Source organism: Buteo buteo, chromosome 19 (assembly GCF_964188355.1).
Source record: "Buteo buteo chromosome 19, bButBut1.hap1.1, whole genome shotgun sequence".
Classification (NCBI taxonomy): domain Eukaryota; kingdom Metazoa; phylum Chordata; class Aves; order Accipitriformes; family Accipitridae; genus Buteo; species Buteo buteo.
The window spans coordinates 18,503,278-18,527,730 of record NC_134189.1 but is presented as its reverse complement, the minus strand read 5'-3'; the positions used below and the strand labels follow the sequence as shown (position 1 = coordinate 18,527,730).

The window sequence follows — 24,453 nt, the reverse complement described above, 5'->3', positions numbered from 1 at the left end:
CCCCCGTCCTCCTCCCAGTCTCTCCTCCTCCCTGCCCCTTTCATCCTGCTCCTGGACTTAAATGGCTGATTGCACCAAGGGCTCAATTTGCCTGATTAAGGGACCATTGCAAAATCAATGTTGCCAAGTACTGAAGACCATGGTGCTGGTGAATGCTTGCGCTGGGATCTCACAGGCATTAAGATGCACAGGGCTGTTTTTCCAAGTTAGAAGTGATAATGATAGCAATGAGTCTCTCTATCTAGGAGTAGGAATTTACCAGGGAGCGACATGAATATAAAGCTGGCATCCTCAGTTAGAAAACCGACTCAGAGGAAGGCTTTTGCCTCAGTACGATCCTAAGACTTTCCTTCCCTGGCCAGAGAGGAGCTCCAGGGCAGCCGCTGTTTGAAATTACGGGTAGCCTTTTTGGTTGGTTGGCTGGTTTAGAACTGATGCTTCTGTCTTGCTACACGAACCTCGGTCCTCTCCTTCTACAGGAAGATCAGAGCGAGGAGATGAAAAGAGACTCTCTGATCCACTTGTATTTACATTCTTTTTTCCTGAAATAAAGTGTAACATTCGGTTACCCTATTGGAAATACAAGAGGCTAACGCTTGTGTAAATCCACCCTCCTCACCTGGCTGCTATTGCCCAAGGAAGGCAAAACTGCCCAAGCAACATATCTAAGGGCTCTAGAACAACGTTGAAAATATTTTAGCCCAGGAGAACAATTTGTCACTTGTAAGAGGCAGCAGCTAGGGAAACTCGGCACCACAAAGGTTTGGGTTCTTACTTGCCCACTTTGAATATGGAAATCTCTTCATAGCTATTAGTCTTCCTTCCTACACAAACATCCCACTGATAAAAAAGGATTTCTGCAAGTGCAAAGGAGAAAAAAAAAGTCAGTTTAAAAAAAAATCACTTTTTGAATCAGAGATCAGTACTCAGCCACCCTGAAGGTACGAGTTCATCAAAACTGGACATCATGGTAACCTAATTATGGTCAGCGAGGAGGTAACACTTCCAGTTGCCCTGTCCTATGCAGAACAAATCACATTTTGGACAAGCCTTTTTTATGTTGTATATGCTGCCACTTGAAGTGTAAATTAAAAGCAAAGGCTTCTTACAGACCAAGTCATTTGGAGGGTGTGGGACTTCATTCTGGAACATGCTTTTTGCTCGCAATAGTCCAATATTATTCTTATTAGTACCATAAACACGCACACATGAAAATCCAAGACCATAAAATATTTTTTTCTCTAAATTTCTTATGTCTCTCTCTCTCTTTTTTCACCTGAGAACGGCACCTACAGTTTCCTTTAAAAAGCAAAAGCAAAACCAAAAATATATGTCTAACCTCACCAGCTGCTGGTATATCAGGTTCTTCAAGGGATTGTCTAAGATACAACACTGTCCTAACTTAAGACAGAGCAGGAAGCAAAAGAAAAGGAAAAGAAAAACAAAACAAGAAGAGACCAACCAAAAAAAAGCAAATTGGACTAGTTCAGCGCATTAGTACAAATTTGGCACTTGCTCAAAGACTCAGTATGGTGTGCAACTGATGAAGAGAAGTCCTCTCTTGAAAGGAAATAATTGCTTGTTGGGGTTAACAGAAACAGACTCCCCACTTCCTTCCTTGCCAGCCACGCGCACAGGCACGCACGCACACACACACACACTTCTGACCCAGATTTGCCAGGGAGGAGGAGGAGGAGGAGACAGGGGGGTAAAAGGAATTTTATCTTTTTTTCTTTCCTGTCAGGTGCATTACCAAAAAAAAAAAAAAATTATTTCTCTTTAAACTGTAGCACAAAACAACAAAACACATTCACAAGCCACTTGTTGGCACTGTGTACCTGAGTGAGAATTTCTAGAACATTGTAGAACAAACAGCCATAAAGTTTATTTGAAAAAAAAAATAATAATAATAAAAGGTCGACGGGTAAGACTTCAGTGCTTGGGTATAGCAGCTGAATTACTGGCATTATTTTACCCATAGCTTATATCATTCTGTTGTTGTTGTCGTCGTTGTCTTTGCTTCCTTTCTTCTGAGCCTTTTTTCTTCTGATGCAGGCTGATGTCTATTAGTCAGCTGATGTCCCAACTAGTTAAGACTAACAGTTAAAGTAACAGTCAGTGTATGAGAAAGTTAATGTGCTTGGCCACTGGCAAGGATAAACCAGATGGGGCTTTATTTATTTTTTCTTTTCTCCTTGAAGTCCTGTAGGTCACGAGATATTTGGACCCTGATCAGTTGGCTTGCCCCGCAATGTGATTTTCACTGTCACTGCCATAGTCCGCATCGGGGTCATCCTCTTCCTCATCGTATTCATCGTAGATTTCTCCATTGACGTCATCGGTCTGCATCTCTTCCTTGATATGAGGCTCCTCACCTTTGATGCCGTAAGTGCTCTGGATGACGGGCATCCCGGGCTCCGGGCTGCTGGACACGCTCGAGTGCTCGGAGGGCAGATGTGGGGAAGGCATTCCTGCCATGGCAATGGCTCCTGGGTAAACTACGCCCGCGGTCGCAATGGGAATCTGTGCTTGTTGCCTGCCATGGAGAAAAAGTAAAAGGATGTTTGAATACTGGAAGGGAGGGCAACTACGACAGCGCTTTTCAAGCCCACAGCATATGCTCCTGGGCATGAAGAGGAAGCTCCTGGATGGCCCATGCAAGACAACCCTTCTATCAATATTCCAGACTCACCAACCGATGCTTTTGAAATGAACATCAAGCCCAAACCAACTTCACTGATAAGAAAGCCCAATCTCTGTAAACATCTCTAGCTGTACCTGAACTACACAGCTTCAGCTTGCCTGCTTGTGAGGCAAACTTCTTTACTGGGTAAACTGGGTGTTCCATGAGCTGCCAGCAAAAAATAAACATCCTTTCAATTGTGATCCAACTTAAAAAACCACTATTTTGAAACTCTTCCCTTTAAATAATCCAAGTTGCTGGCAGGAGTAGATATAAAAGTAACACATTGCCAGCAGGCGAGACGCGGCGAGGGCTAGGTAGTTTGCACGGGGATGGGGAGGTGCTGTAGGAAAGGACCAGTGGATGAAGAGAAAGCAAGGCAGGTCTCTCCAAAGAGGTGATGTTTACTCCACATTCACTCAGAGACCTGGCCATTACCAGGGAGAGGAACAGTGGGCTTTCTGGGGCCAAGACAGCTTTATAGGATGATCACTAAGGGCCTCCCACTGGAAGGTGATAGTTTCCACAGTGAGCAGCACTTGTGAAAAGCAGAACCTTTGAAAGAAGGTGGATAAATTCGGGAAAAGGCAGACTTAAAATGGAAGCACGCATTATTTAAAAATAAATAAAAAGCAAGCAAGCAACATGAGCATTTGAGAAAATCCTCTACAGGATGCCTTTATACGGCGCCTAAGCCTTGGAAACCTGTCTGCAGTAATGAAAGAAGAATTATTCCAGGCCATAGAAATTCCCTTTGCATCAAGAACACTAGCTGTGTTAGAGCAGTGTTTGTTTCCCTGAGAAGCTTCAGGGTCCCAACAAGCCTAGAGGTTTAAAATTCATGCTCCTTTTGTTTCCTTGCTGCATGAAGTAATTCCATTGCAGTAATACTCTTCAGTACATGCTGCACATTGTAATATCATCAGCGGTGTGTCCATCTGCACTGAAAAGCCTTGCCACAGGAGACAGGGGAGAGTCTCTTGAGATGAACATTCTTAATTAAGAATGAAACCCTCCCCTGTTCCCCTGCCTGCCTGTGCCCTGGCTGTACAGTAAGCCTTGCACAGTACAGTGATCCTGAAAGACTTTCCTCTGCCAAACAGCTTTACATTTGTTTGGAATTGCTCGCTGCATTTTCAGCTACTTCCTGCCTGCCATTCGAGCGAGGCCGCCCTCCGCACAGTCCTGCTTCCGTGTCTCTGAAACAAGCAGAAGTTGTCTCAGCTGAAGATATAGCTCTTAAAGTAGGGAGCGGATCTAATTTGCATTTTATTCTTAATTCAATAGGAAGGCTTTTGTTTTCTGGAGTCAGCATTTCTGTAACAAGATTCAGCACACTTAAATTGCTTTTAATATTTAACAATAGGAACACTTTGCACTTAAATGGTGCTTTTCAGAGTGCTTTTCAAATATTAAATAATTTAAGAATAGTATTTTTCCACTTCTATAGGATGTCCACTCCAGAGGACCTCAAAGCAGTCCTCAGATACTAATGTCTAAGGGCTCTCAGCAGTCCAGTGAGGTGAGCTTGCCACACTACCACTAAAGACGAGGACACTGAGACAGGGAGGCATTAAGTCCAAGAGTTGCAAAAAATGCCCAATCCTTCCCATTGCGATGCCTTCGGCCTGGCTTTCAGCATGTCCCAGCAGCTGGCATAGCCACAGCTCCTGTAAACCCAATCACTTATTTTGGTGCCCAGGCAGGAGCTGGACTGGTGTTTGGAAGTTTAGCCCTAAATGACCTGTACTGGGTGATGCAGCAGATGGGGAACTAAAACCAGGAATGCAATTGTAGTGCTGTGATTGCCAGCATCAAACACTGACCCCATTGCAGTCATCGGCCGCTTTGTCAGTAAATCTTCTATAAAGATTTCACCCCGGGGTTCTGTGCTCTAATGCCCCAGTGCAAATTATCTCCAGAAATGTCTTGATTTCAATGTCAGCCTTGTTTGGAGAGCTAAATAATATGCAGAATGTTACAAGGTTAATTTTTTTTCCCATGATGAAGCATGCATGTTAACCAGATAAGCAGTCTTTTGGGGGCTCTGTTGCCACCTATTCTTTTTCCAGAAGGCCCCCCTCCTCTTTTTTTAATCTCTTGATGCCAAATGTTGGCTGACTTCCCTGTGTTTGTTTCAGTGCTTACCATTGGGATCACTGGACCTGCCAGCACCACAGGGTTAAGCAGCTCAAATTTCTCTGCTGAGCAGCTTATTATAACAATGCACACTGTAGCTGTTTAAAACACAGTCTGATGACACTTAACAGTCGCTGGACAGATATTCTCTCCTTTATTGCTACTTCTAGCTGTTAACTAGAGAGATGTGCAACTCAGTTAATGTAAAAATGATTCCAAATTCAGATGAAACAGAGTAAAAATCCCACTATTTCTGAGGGTCATTCTTGTTGCTGGCTTTGCTGTTTTTAAGACTACTGTGCAGCTTTTAATTTTCTGGAGTGAACACAAAAATATTGCAGAATATTTGATTACTTCCGATTCTTTTGATCTGCTGTAACCAAAACCAAGGAGCCTTTGCAGAAGGAAAATACATGCTAGTTTTCTAGGCAGTTTTTAATCTAATTGTATCAAGCTGATCTACTAGCTGTTTATCAGAACCAGTCCTCTTGAAATTAATGCTCAACACAAAGCATTCAGCTTACTGTACTGGAAGACACTCCTTAGCGTGACAAATGCCGTCACGATGGACAACGCAGACAACTTCACTCCTGACATATATTAACTGAGCCAAGTCCATATTCCAGCTCAAGTTCAGTATGGTCAGCAGTCCTTTTGCAGACCACTTGCCGCAGATCATACTGAATGCAAACTTGTATTTTTGGCTTTTGGATCAAGAGGCACTACCATAGATTCATTCAGATATACTCTCTGAGGCCTCATAATACAGTTATAAGGTTTTATTAGAAGACTTAGGTCTCATTGGAAAATCTTCAGCTTTTTTTTTTCTTTTGCATGATCAGAGTGGACATGTGACAGTTGGCCGAAGCTATAAGATGACTATATAGCAGAGCCAACAAAAAAATCCCTAACTGCCTAACTTCCTCCTGGAACACACTGTTTTAAAGTATAAGCTTCATATTCTGTTAGCAATATATAATGTTCTGGCCAATAAAATGTAAGATTTACCACACTGAATTAAGAATTCTCCCTGAAAAATTTTTTTGCTGAAATAAGCAGTAGTTTTTAAAGGTCCCATACCCAACGTTAAAATACTGCCTCATCTCCTGGCGTCTGTTGCGCATGATAGCCTTGTACTCGCCAATGCGTAATTTTTTGCCATCTACAAGGCAAGTACGCTTCGGCCTCGGCTTGTATTTGTAGTCTGGGTATTTCTCCAGGTGCTGTTTGCTAAGTCGGGCCTGCTCCTCATAGTATGGCTGCTTCTCTAGGTTTGTCATAGCTTTCCAGCGAGATCCTGTCGCAAAAAAAAAAAAGAAGAATGAGAAATGAGATTCTACTCATCCACAAACACTGAAAGGCAGAGAAACAAGTAGGTCACCCAGAACAAGATACCTACGGTCATATCGCTTTGGGCTGGGAATCTGTCAGAGCTTCTAGACAGGGGTCAGGTCTTGTTTGTATTTGACTGGTAAACCTCTTGCGTATGGCCAAGAGGCAGAGAGGGATGATGCTGCAAGTTTTGACTCAGTATTTTACTGAAACTTATCTACATTATAATGTCTTTCAGGTGGGAAGTAAACCCGCCATCCTGACAATGAGCCAGTCCTTGAGACTTTGTTGTAGAAAACAAGGCAGTGCATTTTAGTGGAATGGCCAAAGACCCCTTAGATACACAGAGTCTGCTCTGCTACATCCCCCCTGCCTTCCTTTGGCCACGGGCTTGTTTTCACCTCCCGTTCTAAAGGAGGCACCACTCACACGTGCTGCGATCTAGTTGCTGTGCTCCACCACCGCTGGATCAAGGCATAAACTCTGGATATATATGTGTCTACAGCTTAGTCTTTCATGACAAATATCCTTTCTTTCTAGCATCCAGGTTTGTGAGAAGCAGAATACAAACCGATTGTAAATGCTATGCTGCTGGGTACACGAGCCTGCAAAGACCCTGAAGCAGTGCCTCTAAAAGCTATAAACTATCCCATATGTCTCAGTGGGGGTTTAACTCCAAGACCAAGTCCTGGTGAACACTGCCAGCTCCAACTTAAAGAATTTAGTATCTGTGATGAAGGGAAGAGCACTGGGATACTGGCACACCTCTCCACGGAGCCACACTATGGCTTCATTGCTGGCAGTCTTGTTTCTGACACTCTGCCTGTGTGAGTGTGGATACTTGAGCTAGGGAAATAATAGAGACTTTACAATTGTTTTCAAATATTTCCTGAAATTTATAAACTAGTATTTCTTAAAGGACATAATATGGGAGCAGAAAGTAAAATTTCTTGCATCAGTTATCCTATTTTATTTTTTCACAAACTACTGAAGTGCTTCAGGGTACGATACATTTCAAATAACAGGAATGGTCCAAGCTGTGAAACTTGTGGCCTAGAAGGAAAACTTTATTGGAAAATAGTAAATTTTCCCATTGGAAAAAAAGTTTGAATAGTTTCTCAATTTAGTGGGTTCATAATGTCATATGTCATACTTGACTTCCTCTTGTTCTTCATTTTTTATGGTTACTCATATGGTACGTAGCTCACACTATTACTCAGGCTGGTCTTACCTCACTGTGCCCCTAAGACTCACAATATAGAGAGCACAGTTATCCCAGTTATCCCTTCCCAGGAAAGAAAACAGTTTGGTTCCCTCTAGAAAGACCCCTTTGGATTATAGACACCACTTTCCCCATTGCTTTTTGAATCTTTATTCCAAGCTGCAGTTTGGGCTTCTGGAGTGAAGGGCTAACAGGCTGGTCCAGCCTGACCTCACACCTAGAGATAACCGATTTGTAAATAATGATGTCTTTGTTCGGAAGAGGAGCAATGGACATCCCTTTCTTAGCAAACATTACTTTGGAGTCAAAACCATCATTTTTCATGACGTTTACAACACGTAACATGCAGAGATCCTCCAGCTAGTTCTGGACTGGGAAACAGCTTAATTACACTGTTATTAGCTTAGGCGCAGCACCATATTAGTGTGACTAGACGGTTTCTAGGATTTGGACTAGAAGTCCTGCACGGCACTTCGTGTGTCACACAGGGGTAGTGTCTGTGTGCAGGGCTCGGTGTTACACCGGGCAGCAAGCCTCTGCAGCCAGAATCCTGGTCAGCAGCTTTGTCTCCTGCAGAGAAATTATTCCAAGCTTTTTCTGCCAAAGCGGGTGGCTAGAAAAAGTGACACCAACTTTCCACATGTAGTACCTCTTAGATTTTGGGCTAAATGACACAGTGATAAACATGTGGAGACTGCCAAAACACTAACACCTACTAGTGCTGCGCAAGATGGAAACACAGATAGGGCCTGTGTTGAATGATGTTAAGAATTCAGGGCAAAGTATATGAGCTCCACTGAAGATCCCCAGATGTAGGTCTGCTTTCAAATTATACCTTGTAGACACTGGCACACTGGTGTTTTAGCATATGAAGAAAATCATAAAAGTTAGTCTAAATTTAGTCCTCTAATCACAGACCTGCTGTAGTCCCGGTGGTTTAGAAAAACAGCCCCAGCCCCATTTCCTGTTGATGAATCAGTTTTTATTTATGAATAATAAAGCTGAAAGCCTCGGTCTTTAAACAAATCTTGACATTTGCTTTACATGCTCTGAGGGGACCTGCAATGTCGAAACTCTGACATATTTTGAGACAGATGGACAGATGGAAAGGTAGAAATTAAAATCAGTTGTTGCAAAATTGCCATGAAAATGTTCTATCCCAGCACAATTCCTCTTTCACTGTGCTAGCTCGCTTGCTGCAATCCTACAGTCAGATCTGGGCAGGCAGATTGCTACCCCTCATGTGAAAAGATCTGTAAATAGTGGGTGAAGTTAAGCAAACACATGAGTCTTTGCAGGATCAGGGCCATAAAACCTGAAATTTTGATGCATAATATTTGTACATACAGTTACACATACAATATTTATACATAAATGTAATTCATTATGTTTTTCCTTCCTAAGCTGCAAACTCAATACAACAAAAATCCTGGCAGTCTCACCTCTCTTACCAGCACGTTTTTAATAGCTGCCTTCTAGAGTGATACCTCCTCTTACTATGACTTTACGGTTTTTACAAAATACACTACATATAATTTACTAGTATATTTTGAAGTATCATAAATAATTAAACAAACAATGCTGTCAAAATGAATTTTGAAAAAAGGGCACATTTTCTGATGATAAACCCTTGTTTTTTACATTTTATCATTGTCACTTATTTTCTTAGTAATATACAAAATACAACCAGCTCTCTGATCGTTTTTAATCTGAAATTTTGAAAGTTTGAAGAATATATAACCCTGATCTTTGAATCTGTACCCACAGGCAAGCTAAGCTATGAATGAGTATCGTCAATCAACATACCAAAACTGGTTAAAAATAACATATATTTGTAATAGCTTTATCTGCCATTGTTTCATGTGTCTATAAACACACACAGGCAGGCACGGGTACCTATGCACAGTGCCAAGCCCAAGGCCAAACAAGGTGTGATTGAAGAATCTTGAAAAATGTTTCTTTTTAAGGGAAGATTTACACTCTTGGGTGAGCTTTCTGCTCACCATCTGTGTTAGAAAGCTTTGAGTGGGTCAAGTATGCAAGGCTTTTCTCCTTGACTATGGAAACAAGAACACGTTCCCCTCCCCAGATGCATACATAACGACAAGCAGGATGCTCGCACAGTTCTCCCTGATCTGGTGGCTGAAGTATTTAGGGAATAAATGAGAAAATGACACGACTTTGCAGCACCCGACATGGCTCCTGCCCCCAAAGTGAGCCAGACCAGTTAGAGCTGTGCCCACGTAACGCCCGTGGACTCGGCGGTGGAGACCAGCTATGTGAGTCCAGGGCAGGAAAGCGACGGCCCCGCGTGTGCCCCGGCACTCGCGCACACCCGCGCACGTGGGGTTCGGAGCTCTGCTTACCGCTCACCTTAAGCAAAGTTTCTCTGAGAAGAATTTTCAGCTGTTTGTAATACTGCCTAACTTTTAGCCCATTAGACTGACGTTTTGAATCTGACTATCTGAACCAGGCTGATTTTACGTTTAAAAAATACCGTCACATACACAAACACTTGGATACTGTACAGGTATGTGTATAGGTTTGTGTTCACACACATCCACGAGGGAATTTCTGAAGGTAGTATCTAACTTCGTCTTTTCCTAATCTCTTCGTGTAGATTTCTCAGTGAAATTTATTAAAATATCTACAAAAATATCTAAACAATGCATTATTAAATTGATAGGGTCCAGCAGACCCATTTTAGCACTTTTTTAACATCTACTAAAAAAAAATCATTATCCACAAGTTTAAGTTGCAATGAACAGATGGATGACAAACGTATGCACAGATGAATTTAGTGACAAATCCATGTATCTAATTTTTATGCTCAAAACATAATACCACAGTGTCAAACATAATCCCTAGAGAATTCTAGTGCTGGGAAGGGCACCTCCTCTCATTTTACTATAAAAATGACCCTCGATCGGTGACAACTCCATCTAAGCTACTCCCCATGACAACGAGCTCTCTGACCTCAACGTGTAGCAGTGCTGCTAAAAAAAGGGTAAGGAAAAATTGTGGCTTTCTAATAAAGAGACCCTAATACCTGGCTGAACTGTAAGCTTCTAGTTGCTCACCCCACGCCAGTTAACAGAGAGCTCCCTGCTGACTTCAAAAGACTGGCCTTTTGCAATCGAGGGAAGACCTTTGTAACGTTTCTGTCGAGAAAGAAGACGTCGGGACATCCCTCTCCATTGCATAGGTGGAATAAAAAAATTAAACGTGATACTGGAAAGAAATAGAAACATCATCTCTTACTGCCTCAGACCTTGCTTTTCCCCATATCTGGCAGCGAAACAGAAAGAGTTTGGAGTCAGCTATACTGTCTGTCACCTCAACAGGATCTGTAATGAATTTGCACATTTTACTCCAACTACTGTATATCTAATCAGAAAAAGATGTCCCCATATCTCCCTGATCTAGCGCCAAATAGTAAAAGGTGATTCCTTATGTTAACAATTTCAGCAGAATGGCTTATTAAAACCAGATTTTAGGGTATTATAAAATGCTTAGAAGCCCTTTAAAATGTCAACCAGGATCCCCAGAGACTGCGTAAAATGTCAGCCCAGCTCAAGCGCCTGTTTTAAGCAGAATGAATTAGCAGCGTGCTGTCGGAGGTTGTTATCCAAAACAATCAGTTAAGAGGGAAAACATCAAGCTCTCTTTGTACTTTCTATATGAAAAGGGCCATTCAGAATGATCTTGTAGATTTCTGAAGCTGATTATTTAAAAACAGGTTTAACCAGGTCTAGTCTCAATTTAGAAACAGACCAAAACCATTACTGCCCTCTCCTCAGTCTAATCACATCATACACCTCTGACCAGTATAATCCCTTTTAACCAGTATAAGGTTATTTGACCATCAACATAACCAATTTAGCCTTCTAATCCCGTTCCCATAACTAATCTAATCATCTCATACCACCCTTTTAATCATGGGTTAATATCGTCACATCTGCCATCCACAGCCAATACATTCTGCCTCTCCCACCAATTTATCTCATTTCCACTTGCCCCCTGCTAACTTTTCATAATACCACTCTAATCAAGCTAAGCTTCAAACCTCTGACCAGTCTAAACTCAGCATATTTACCAGCCCTGCAGCTGATTAATGCTGCCATTACAATTGTGCCACATCTCTCGAGTTGTCTGCAAAACCAATGAGACCTGCAGCCCAGGTAAACGTGGTCCCTGCTTAAGCTTTTACCCACTGGCCTGAGGGACGCTTAGGTCCTGTAACACAGTCTTTATCAGTAAAAATGCAACATGTCCAATTTGGTCACAGTTTGGTTTTTTTTTTTTCTGCAGAACAGTAATTCATTGGCCTCAGAGATCCTCATTATTCACCTTCTGTATCATTCAGCGTGTCACAGAGGAGTAACTTAGGACAGAATGCAGTCCTGGGAATTTGAGCAAGTAGTGAAAAGTTGGAAGACTATGGCATGAAATTCAGTAGATGATGTTCATGACAAATATTGCTTGGGATGGGATGGCAACCAGTTCTGATGTGTCGTTTTTTGATTCCAGGATTCTTTTCAGAATATTTAGAATAAAAGCAGCTTGTCATAGAGATTATGTACTAAAGGGAAATTTAATATAACAGGAACATAATAAAAATCCTTTCAAACTGTCAGTGTTTAAAATGTATTTTAGGATGTATTTTAGGATCTTTTCCCTATGGCCATTGATTCGAACAGAAAGTGCTATGGCGCAAATCAAATACTGTGGTGTGCTACCCTATAGAATCTAGTTAGTTGAAATACGTGGCCAAATAAACGATAGCAGTCGTTTTGTGCTTGTTCAAAGCCTAATGAAATGAACTGTTTTTGTCTATTCAGTTCATGTTTTCGCACCAAAACCACCACCACAATCTCAGTAATTACAAAGAGACAAGAACATTTCAGGTTCTGGTTAATGTATACCGCTGGGCAGCACGGTGGAAGCTTGTATGCCTTTGGTGCAGTCATTAGTAGGAAAACAGACATTCTAGAGATCGTAATTCTGTTGTGTCAGGTGCTCAGCTCTATTCAGTCAAAAATTCTTTGAGTTTTGCTACTGAAAGAACAGTGCTTTATCATTCTTACCTAGTATCTTGCTGATGTTGGAGTTGTGCATGTCAGGGAAGGCTTGAAGGATCTTCCTCCGTTCATCTTTAGCCCACACCATGAATGCATTCATTGGGCGCTTGATATGGGGCTCATTGCTACCACGCCCTCTGGATTCCCGATAAATTCTAGACTCTGAAACTCCTGCACTTCCTAAAAAGAAAGAGAAAAACGTTCCCAGCTTGTGTTTCATTATGCAGCTTCCTCTGCTATCAGTAACCTATGTCAGGTGCTGCACATTCAATGAGTCAGTGTTCACAATAGGTTAGTGGCATTTCTTCTTCTTACTTGAAGCAGTAGGAAATACCACATATTGTACATTGTCTAGTTTTTAGTTATTCTATTGATTCAGTAGCACATAGTATAGACTTGATGAAGAGTTTCAATTGTTTTTTTCAACACAAAGCATTAAACAGCTTTTCTAAACCATCTTTTACTATTTAGTAACATAAACCCAACACTTATCAATGTAGTTTTTCTTTTTACTTTCTTCCTTTCTTGCTTCCAGAATGCTGGTCAGATTACGTTACCTATCTTCTACCTTTTTTGTGATGGGAAGGGGGTGATATATGGCAACATCAGGCATTTCTTCTTAAGCAATTCTCAAAGTAGCAAATGCACATTTACACATCTGCCTGCTTTTGTGCTTACCTCTCCCTAACAACATAAGCAATAGCAGAGAAAGAAATGAACATTACGCTTGCTTCATCAAACCAAGAAAGTTCCTACACATGCAGAGCGTGCAACACCTATGGATAATCAGGTCTGTAACTCATGGACTCGCTGTGTGATCTCATTTATTCCACAGCGACTTGCCTCCTTTATTATCTTTTACCATCAGAAATACATTCTTGGTCCAGTCTTGAGAACTGCAGTGTACAGAAGAGAAGGCTAAAAATCACCTCCAGACTTAAAACACCACACAATGAATCATTTTTCCTGCCTTGTTTCATAGCCACTTATTGCTAACCGCTCTTATGCCTCACAGGCCTCCAAAGCACTTGGATTCTCCTCCAGATCCCATTGACATGTACACACAAACCTGGAAATAAGGATAAGCCATTTGTACTGACCGTCAGAATCTCCGCTCATGTTGAAATCCATCATTGCGTGGCTGAACTTCCCGTCTTCACTCTGTTTTACTGCCAGTTGCTGAGTCAGGGTCTCCAGTGTTGTTTTGTCCTATATGGGCAAGATGACGGGATTTGGATCAGGAAAATAATTAAACATTGTAACTGCAAAGTTCATAGGTAATTTAGAAGGTTGATAAGGAAGCTGGATAACAATTCATTCACAACAGTTTACTGAGCCAGGTATTTAAGGATACATAAAAATATTTTTTCTGCAAGGGATATGGTTGCAGACTCTACCAAGTCCTTTTTAAAACATGCTTATTAGCTAGTGATGAGCAAACTTCATAGTGTTGAAAAGATTGGTTTAGCTAGGCATGACAAAATTGGCTGCACATCTGAAGAATACTTCAATTCTCTGCGTCCCTGGGACTGCAAAGCTGGACTGGAAGTTTAAATGATACACGCTCTTTTGCAGCATATTTTTTGTTTTACTCTATTTCCAGCCTGCAATTAAGGTGCAGAGACATGGGTGACTTTGCCCTTCTTCGTTTTTAAAAGGCAGTATTTTAGGAAGCAGACCGTACGGCAAAAAAACCCAACACCCTGTAGTGAAAACTTATTCAGGCCTTGGGAAAGGGTCAGCCTGAATTAAGCGTGACACTTGGGCAGCAGTTTGTGTTCTTGTCCAGACTGTTTTGCCCAATCTTACTAACACCCCGTCCGTCATTCATCTAGTCAGAACTATCTGTGAACCCTGGATTGCAACAGGCTAGTGCGTGCTGCCAATTAATCTGTCAGGCTGCAGCGGTGTCTAAAGACATTGCCAGAACAAGATGCCAGGGCCATTAATTCCAATGTTCTCTTCAAAACACCTCGCTTCCCCCTGAATTGTTTGACTCTACAAATACAAAGGTGTTCCATTTTCCAACTGTTTTTGTTTTCCCAATGACTTTCACCCATAAACATTCTATCTTCCTGACAATCATATGTTTAAAAATAAATCTTTCAGAAAAGCAATACTAACGTTTCAAAACGTTAGGCACTGTGCCTTCTGCAAAGCTAAGAAAATGACATGATAGGGCATGATAATAAAGTGGCTCCAGTTGAAAAAATTCTTGAGCTTCTTCCTGAAAGAAAGATTGCTGTTTTGTTGCTCTATTCCACTCCCGATGAGTGTAAAAGATCAACAAACTAAAAAAACTTTCAGATTTCACATAGCAACCGGAGACTTTACGACTATTCTATGGAGCCTAATAATGTCAGTGGGTTGTACTATAGAAGAAAAAAGAAAAGAGAACAATGCGAAAACAGAAACGCTTCCTGTAATGTCATGTCCCTGCATCTGCAATTCAAAGAACGGTTCCAATTCACGCAAGTCATTTCACAACAATTTTATTGTGAGACTTAGAAACGAGGCTAATCTGCTCCACTTCATACGCTCACACGGTTTAGGGAACATGAGGTTAACTTTCCTATTCCTCACATTCATTTTCACTGTGGGTCCCTTTCGCATGCCTGGTGCTCTGTCTATAACCAGACACATCACCACCGAAAGCATGCAAGATGAGTTATCCTCTTGGTTTTTGCAGGAAAAGCTCATGTAGCAGAGTCAACCTATCACAAGCAAAAAGGTTTCTGTAACACTACCAGGCACAGCAGATCCAGAAAGCTTGGAGAAGCTTCGAATAAGCACCTGAACTGTTCAGGCATTTAGCTTTACCAAACACTTTGATCTACTGGTTTTAACTCAGCTCTCATTTCCAAAGCAGCCTGTCAGCAGACAGAAAGTCAGGAATAAGCTGACTTTGTATTTCTTCCAAATGGATCTCAGATATATAATGGAAGTCAACAGTGTTTCCTCAGAAAAAAATTTATTTACCGTCAACTTCATAATGATAGAGTTCAAAAATTTTTATGTCAGAAATCATTTTAAAATGCTGCCACCAACCTAAAATATACAAGAACATCTCCTCTTGTTGGGTACATTATGGGGGAGGGGAGTTATTCTGTTGCAGGCTTTTCTTGAATCATGTATAAACCTCTTAGAGAAACAGAGCTGAGAGCGCAAAGGGCACAGGCTTAACAGCTTTTTCTTTATGCAGTAAACGCAGCTGTTGAAGTCGGAGGCAGTTACATTCAGAACCACACTCTGCCGACATGATCTGATTGAGTCTTAAGGTCAGTGAATGCTCCGGCATGCTGTCTGCAAGGTACACACCGGGTACGGCTCGTTTATCAGAGTTTGACTTAACAAGCCCACAGATGCTCTGCCGCTATCCATCCTGGGCAAAGTTTTGCATTTTGAGGTACAGCCGCATTAGCTGAAGCGAGAGCGCGCAGGCGTGATCGAAGAGGGGCCGTGAAGGAGTGCCAGGTGAGCGCTGAGCTCGCAGGCTGCGCCGCTCAGCCCCGGCGCTTGGAGGTGGCTCTGGCCAGCCGAAACATGGGTGAGAGGGGAGAACACCCTTTCAACACGGTGACAACGTACTCCTTGCTAATTAAACACAGAGAACGACAATGTAGTTCCATCAGCAACGACAAGGCGGCAGTGAAAAAGAACTTCTGTGCGAGGTTGCTCTTGAAACAGAGGATGTCGAAACAGCCAGCTGTACTTTTCTGTGTTAATGTTTAGAGATGTTTAAGTTTAAAAGTACTCAGGCAAGAATAAATCTAAGGCCAGCTCTTTCCTAAGCCTCTGCAACAGCATTAGGAGAGCAGAAAGAGATCAGCAACACCCTGGCAGGATGCAAAAGCCTGACCATACGTAAGTAGCTTTCTGATTGCCTGTCCTACGCTCTTCCCCTTAAACACAAGGCAGCTGATTTTCCGCAATCCTGACGTACAGAAACGCTTTTACAATTACAAAATATTTGAAAGGGGCTAAGCAGCATTCCCATGTTGTTTTGCTTGAAAGCATTCAGTTGATGACTTACTGCTTTTCGTTTGATGGAAGCTTCTCTTTACCTTTCCTACAGAGTCTTTCAGTTTATGGAGAAAGTATTTATGGAAGCTCCAAAGAAACAATGGAAAAAAATCTTTTCTTCCCTGACGCCAAATAAACTGGCAACCTACTGACTTTGCTAGCCCAGCCTCCTCTCGCAGAACCTATTTAAGAACTTCAGACAAGAGGTCAATGGTTTCAAGTTTATACAAAAATAGGATCTATTTATCATCATTATCTTAATTCAATAGCAAATTACACATTCTTAAAACATGCCACCACTCCGCTGTGTTGGATTAGCTGTGTAAACAGTAGCAAGCTGTGATACCATCCAGTGATCACAGGTGGAGTACACGCACGTTGGGTTCAACAGCACACTTTATTAAAGCAGTTGTGATACAGCACTAGAATTCAGGAGGCAGTGGCACATTCCTGCACACTATGTTGGACTACACCTTAAACTTATTTTATCATTTTATGAAGCTCTACATCCAATCCTCTTGCTGGGCAGAGAAAGAAACAGGGAAGAGAGTTCAGCTGGTGGAATTGTACTTGCTTTCAGGTTTTTAAAGCTACAAGAAAGTAAACAGAGTGATAATCCCTTCATTTCAGATTTGCCCACACCCCAAAGGTCTAAAATGCTATTCATCCTACGAGCAATGCATGAGTGGCATCAACTGCAGCGTAGGACCAATACTGCTGGGAAGAACAGGCAAGGTTGGTCCAAACCCAGGGAAGCAGTGCAAAGAATTGCTTCCCAGACCTGCTAAAAATCAGACGGTACAAAGTAGCGAAAACAAACGGGAAGGAACGCTTCTGCTCTTGCAGGAGAAGAAAAAATGGATCTCTTGCTAAAGATGAAGTGATTCTTTTTCTTCTAAATTTCTGAATTTTGGATCGGGCCCCAGAAGGCTGAAAGACATAAACATCTTTTACCTCCATGAAGAACTTCGGCAGAGGTTGGGAAAAACTATCCTAATGTCATTTCTATTGGACTGTAGGAGAGACTCTTCATATGGGCAGCGAGAGCTCTCTTGTCTGGATCATTTAAAATCATAACGGGCAAACCAGAGAAGATAATACTGTAGAGAGCAATCAACCCCACAATAGCCCAACTGTTCGAAGTACAACGAGAGAGGTTTCATCAATAGCCACGATGTGATGAGAAGTTTCTAAAACTTTATTAATCAAAGAAAGTAATCTGCTGGAGAAGATTGTTTTGTACCACAGCTCCTAGAAATGTTCTAATTACATTTAAAAGAACAATGAAAAACACATACACACATGGAATGTGTCATGTAGAAAAAAAATATATAAAAAATGACTAAGCACCGCAAGTCAGACTCAGTTTTGTGGTCAGCTGCAAAAGTTACTTGGCTCTCTGTCATGGATAGCTGTCATAGTTTAACAAAACATTGATCTAAAAATGACAAGAACTTGGTTGCAGTCTCTTTCATAGAAGAAACATAAAACAAGAAGAGTCAAAACATATGTAGAACAGCCTGATAAAGTCTGCCAGAACTCCTCCCACTACTATACAAATGTGAAGCAAAACCTTGGAAGGTCTGAGAAATAAAGACATTCTGATATATTTGCCTACTCCCCTCTGCCCTCGCTGCTCCTACCTTGTGTTGGATCATGGTACCAACGCTCAGGGTGCACCTGAGACCATGCACACGCATCCACTCCTGAAGGACTCCACGGTTCTTCCAGAATTCTGTGAATGCTGGGCATATGGTAACCGATCCCTCCTCCCCCTCTTTGAGACATCCTTTTGGCTGGGGTATTTGGCAAACACTGACAGTACTCTGAACTCTGTTAGAATTGTATTTTGGCAAGAGCTGTTTTTCCGATTGCATAATTCAAGGTTAGCAATTTTACTGAAGCAGTCCACTCTTCACTTTTCTGCTCCCCTAACCCTACCCCCATTTCCCCTGATATGAATATTTTTCCTCTCAGTTTCATGCCTGCAGAGATACAGCCAGTGCAGAATATCAGAGGAAGAGCGTTCAGGCACATCCCTTCACATTCCTGCTTTTCTTATTCCAAGTGAACTGAAAGGCCAGGTGAAAAAAATGTGTTTGTAGAGGAGCTGGAGAGAGCCAAACACCGTTACCTATGGACTGCAAGGAGAAACTTGCTCACCAGTTCTTGCACTGCAGAGTTACAAATACACTGATGGACAGAGTGCCTGCTACCTTTGTTCCCTTCAGTGTCAATGCATAAAAAGAAACAGATGGCTGCCTCTTACTGTCCTTTTTAGTGTCCCATTTCCTCCCTCCCCCTCCAAGTGCAGTTCGTCCAGCTATTTATCATCCTGTTCTGTGGGAAAAATTCCCACGTCTAAACTCTAAAGGTGGTATTTTCAAATAGATTGAGTTTTGATCAGCTGGTTTTTATCTTAGATGGGTGAGCAGGGCCTGTGACAGCATCTAATGCGGTTTGTGGTGCTGAGGCAGAGGTCTTCTCTCAGCAAGCCCCAGTAAATATCAACCATTCCAACACATCCCTTGGTCACTATGCACCAAATCTTAAAGTACTAGGCAGATTAGCTGCTAGACTATGATCCCGCAATGAAAGTTCACTTCTGTTTATGATAGAAAAACATCTTTAATTATCAGACACACTGGTGGTGCCAGGTGTTATCCATTCAACACTATGATATTTTCCTTAGCTCTCCAAAAAGGTGAAGAGTCTTATCCTACATCTGACATCAGTGAAGACTTTGTAAAAGTAATCTTTCTGTGCAATTCCTCTGCCTCTGGCAATAATAAACATCAGAATAGCTTGTGTTATAAAATCTTCATCCACAGTCTTTCAAAATGTCGAAAACATGAGGCAGGTAGGCATTACAGATGACAGAGAGCTGGAAGAACTCAGAGGAACCACTGGCAGTAGTGAGAGGTGTGCCCAGAGGTTTGCACGTGACGAATTACTTGCAGTCCAGGCTCTACTCCTCTATATGAATGCCATGGTACTTGAAAATAGGTACTGTGCACACTGTATGTCCCAGTCCAAACCATGTTACAGTCTAGATCCTGTTATACCTATAACTGCTGTAAGAAAATTTCCAGCTCTTTTCAGAGGGATCTTCTATTTAGATTTAGGTTTTTCTGTGTAACAGATCACATTGCCCAAGTGTTTTGCACTCACCAGTGAATTTAGCCACAATATTTCACAAAGAAAGGCAGTATTATTAACTCTGTTTACCAGATGGGAAACTGAGTCACGTATTATGTGACTTGCCAAAGGTTCCTTAGTAAGACCGGTAGTTTTAGGAACTGAAACTAGCACTTCTGAATCTTATCTAAAAATTATAACCTCAGTCTTATAAGTTCTTTCTGAGTGTGCAATTGTGACTCTTGCTGATGGCACATGTTACAAGGGAAAGCAAAATAAAATAAAAGTAAGAGCAGTTACAGATCCACCATTACAATGGACCTTGCTTAAGTAACGCTTGCAGGGCTGTAAAACTCATAAAAAGCACATGCATAAAATGATAAAATAGAGTGAGACTTTCAAATGGTGACTCAGTAATTGTTAAACCCCTTCTGGCTGCACAATTTTATAGTCTTCTACTGTACTAATGAAAAGGGAAGAAACAACAAAGAAGGGTTTTAGCCTTCCAATTATATAAACTCTGTGGACCACCAAAGAAGATGAAAGATTATTTATAATGTCACAGCAATATATCATTTGGGAGATTTTTGTTGTTGTTGTTGCATCAAAGTTGAGTATGAAGAAACAATGCATTCACCACCCCCTCAGCTCTTTCAGTTTTGCTTATCTGAGATCTCTCTTTTTCATGGAATAATCCACCCACAGGACCTAAAAGCAACATTAGAAGCAAGAAAATAAAAGAACATTCTTTATTTGTGGCTCTTCCTGATTTTATGGTTCTTCTTTCAGAATTATCACATTCAGTTTTAATTGGGGCTACATCACTTGGTAAAGGAACCATATCTTTTGGTTTGCAGTATATATTCAAATCCAGATTGGTTCAATACCACCTAGAAAACATTGCATCTGATTTGTAATCTATACAAAGTGCTATATGGACTCAGTAGAGAGGTGCCATATGAGGTATTATAGGAAAAAAAATCAGATGGATCAGGCCCAGACATTTAACTACTCTCCTCTCAGGAACAGACACCAAGTCACAAGGGGAATTTGCTGAAATTTGTATAGTCATTTTCTTTGCTATATGTTGTGGACATAGGCCTTTGGTTTCTAAGGGCTCTCAAGTCAGTGCCTTTCAAAACACTGAAGGCAAGACAGAGTCCACTAAAATAAAAAGAGGAAAATCCTCAACAACTTGGCAGAGGTCAGGCCCCTAAGATATATATTTTTTTAAAATTCTTTATTTGAGAAAGAATTATTCCCTCAGTAAAATATATTATTTGACTTGGCAACAAACTGATGGAAAGTAGCAATTTTAGAGGAAAAGAGGAGACACTGAGGTCCTCCTTTTCTTTGGTTATGAGCTCTGAGAGATAGTGCAAGTCAGGATTTTTAAATGAAAACGCAGGTAGGGCTGGCCCAGCCCATTACTTTAAGGAAGAAATAAAAAGGAAAGCAAAAGCAAAGCAGAATGATGAGACACTGCTTCCTTCCTCGAAAAGTTTCTACAGTGCGGGCATAGGCATTGACCTCAACCAGATCCAGCTGTAATCCGCTGACTGCAAATAGGTTAAGAGTTACATGACCCAGTTTCTCATCTAGACTGCTTTCGGGGCTGGCCTGACACGCTCTGTAACTTTGCATGAATTGTTCAGTCGCTGCACCTTAGTTTCCCCAACTAAGCAGGATGGAGATCGTGACATCTTCCCGCCACTGTGAAGAGTTTTGAGATCTCTGGATGAAATCTGCCGTGTAAATTTTAATGAAGGATTTCACAGCGAGTCAGAGCTGCTACAGCTGATCAGTGAGGAAAGGAAGGGTTACTGGAGGAAGAGAGGTGGTACACCAAAAATGAAACAAGATGAAAATTACAACCCATGCAGGATAACCTGGGAAAGAGGGTCTACATACACCTAAAGAGAAAGCAAGAACACAGTCTCTGCTTTCCTGGCAATTGTTTATTAAACAACTGGTGACTCAACTGCGTAGCAGCAAAACAGATATAAAGGTATGCAAATTATGAAGGCTGCTGTACCTTTGCTTACGTTTTGTCGAGCCCTAATGAAGAAGTTGACATACTATCTAGGCTGTCTCCTAAGAAAGAAACCACAACGTTTTTCTAGTCATGAAGTAAGGCTTAGCTTGTCTACTCCCCAGCATCAGCATCGATACAATTAAAGGTAAAGTTCAGCACCCCCAAAAAACACCAGTGGCTGTTTGTCACTCAGCTAAGTGAACACCTGCCTACTAGGACGGGCAGAAGAGGACAGGCTGATCCCCCAGGAGACAAGTGGGCACAAGTCACAGCGACAATCAAGCTCAGCCTCTATTACACTGAAGAGAAGTATTGCACTGATGCTGGTGCCCACGAATGTGCTGAAAGCCCTAGCTATTGGAGGCATGTGATTATGTAAAAATAACAATAAAATCTCAGGAAGTAATTAGCTCTTGTGGCTGCAGGGCACAGCTTAGAACTTAAACCCAAAGATTCAAAAAGCTCAAAAGACATAACAAGAACTCCAAATCAATTGTATGGGGATTTTTTTTCAGGAGGAAGTTGATCCACCTTTATTGGGCTTAATAAAATTTCCACTAAGGTATAAACAGCTGCAGTCCTCCCTGATCCACACTAGCCTGCGAATGTTTCCAATCTCTGCCCTTTGGAGTGAACGAAGACTTAAATTCCCATTCCCAGTCAGCAGCTGCAAGGATCCAGGGTTCTTGCCTTGCCTCTTTGCCTGCTGTTCTCCTTGACTTCAACAGGACTTCCATGCACACATCCGTGGGCAGAATTTGTCCCTCCCTCTGCATGTTTCATTTTTCATTAGCTAACCCTGCCCATGCATCCCTGCCATAATGATGCACTAAAGACACAAACAAACATACACACTTGATTTTTCTTTGAAAAATGTATCTGGGCATTTAATAGATTATGGTCAATCAGGGAAAAAAAAAAAAGGCGTTCTAAAATAAAGAGCTAAAATCCTCGGGGGAATAAAAAGAACCCTTATTTCAGAATCTCTCCCTCCCATGCGTAGACACTTGCTAACTGAGAGTAGTGGCACTGTGACAGAAGTAGCAAAACCAAAGGCAGGCTTTACTAAAAGAAAAGGGGGGAGGGGAATTCTTCCACTGGCCATCTGTGAAAACAAGGCATGTGGCCATTAAATGCAGAGGCTGTAAATATAAATATACACAAGCTCCACAAAGCAAACCGCAAAAAAAAAAAGGGGGGGGGGGGAATAAACTTTCAGCTGAAGCAAATCAAAATGTTTAATACCTAGTTACCAGTGCTGGGCAAAACTAATTTTGATCTTTGCAGTGTGCAAACTTGACATGTTTTTAATTAAATTTGAGAAAAGTTTCAGGAGAAATGACAATGGATACAGCAGTCCTGTTGAACAGAGGACTCCTTGAACATGAATGATCCTGTTGAGCCTGCTGATCAGACTTACTGAAAGGCTGACATCCAGGGTGATGGATGGGTGATGACATAATATCTGCTCGCCCTCTTGTCATGCTTTTTGAAAACTGTGTTGATAGCACTAACAAAGAGGACTGCAACCCGCATACAAGCGTTTCTGCTGGCAGAGAACCTCAGTAAGACAAAATTAGGAAGAGGGTAGGGAAAAGGGTAATAAGAAGGGGAAATACAGTTGTTAGGGTTGTACGTTGACTTCTGTGTTGTGGGACTGTAGCACTCCATCGTCTGCAAGATACTCCCCGGTCCCCACATTGGATAATAATTATTCCAAACAGATCTCTGCTCACACTGTGAGAACAAAAATATTACACTGATCATCTTTCCCAGTGTTTTACAGGCCAGTGAGGAATAGAGTGGGCTGCAAATTACAGGACACAGATATTAGTGGCCTGCTGAACTTGCAGGGATAAGTGTGTGTGTATGTAATGTCTGTGGGTAATACAGACCCTGCTAGTCACTGAGAATGCTGAAGTATTTTTCCAGTAAAATAATACGGAGATTATGAAAATGGGCAGGTTTCAACTCTTATAAAGTGATTTGGTTTATGATGTTAGTACTGCATCTCTGGACTTATTTCCAGTGGGTTTCTCCTGTTTGGGAAGCCCGGCTTGCGCCAGGTCCCATTCTTCCCAGTTTCAATCATTACAACACATTCACTCTAGTCTGACCCACGGACTGTCTGCGTCTGCAGGAAGCACGGGGGGCAGAGTCTGTTTTACCAACCCTTCTCTTTTCTTCTTCTCCCTGCCCTTCTCTCCTCCAGTTTTTTCTTGACTTTCTGGTTCAAATTTAACCATTAGGGGACGAAAAAAATGTTATTGAAGTAAAATTCTCTACTGCAAGAAATTTAAATCCCATGTGTTAAACCAGCTCCTGCTTATGCCTTTAGTAAAGTGAGCTCCAGTGTTTTATTTCTCAAAGACAGCAGGATCTGCGGGTTTGAGATTCTTAATATCCCCCTCCTCCCTGAGGGGAGAGCAGGGACAGAATTCATTTCAGCTCAGCAGATCACAGCAGTTTCTTAAGAGTTAACTCTGCTATCCCCATCCATCAGGCAGCCAGCGAGGCATCAGGAAGGAATGATGGATGTAAAATTATTACAGGGCTGCCACCCGATATACTTACTGCCATTTGTAACTAACGCTGGAACTGACACACTTTTTTCATTATTAAACATCCACATTAAGTCAACATTGGTCACTGTCATTTCATGTTTGGCACTCTCTTAAGGGGAAGAGGGGAGGTGGGGGTGGGAGTGGGGAGGACGGTGGGAGGAGGGGGGGGGTGGGAATGGGAGGAAAGACATCCTGAACCGGTGTTCCCTAAGCATGAGTAATGAATAGGCTCTTGC

General features: G+C 41.8%; 1 protein-coding gene across 9 annotated transcripts in view; it reads right to left on the bottom strand.

Moving 5' to 3' along the window:
* Positions 1-329: 329 nt before the first annotated feature.
* SOX5 (SRY-box transcription factor 5) overlaps positions 330-24,453 on the bottom strand; it is a 291,945-nt gene continuing 267,821 nt past the window's right edge. For all 9 annotated transcript variants that reach the window (XM_075051376.1, XM_075051377.1, XM_075051378.1 and 6 more), the window contains 4 exons: positions 13,558-13,666; positions 12,464-12,637; positions 5,903-6,119; positions 330-2,536 (listed from right to left, as the gene is read on the bottom strand). In XM_075051376.1, coding sequence (XP_074907477.1) covers positions 2,233-2,536; positions 5,903-6,119; positions 12,464-12,637; positions 13,558-13,666 — 804 coding nt within the window. In that variant the 3' untranslated portion in view covers positions 330-2,232. The remainder of the gene's footprint in view (positions 2,537-5,902; positions 6,120-12,463; positions 12,638-13,557; positions 13,667-24,453) is intronic.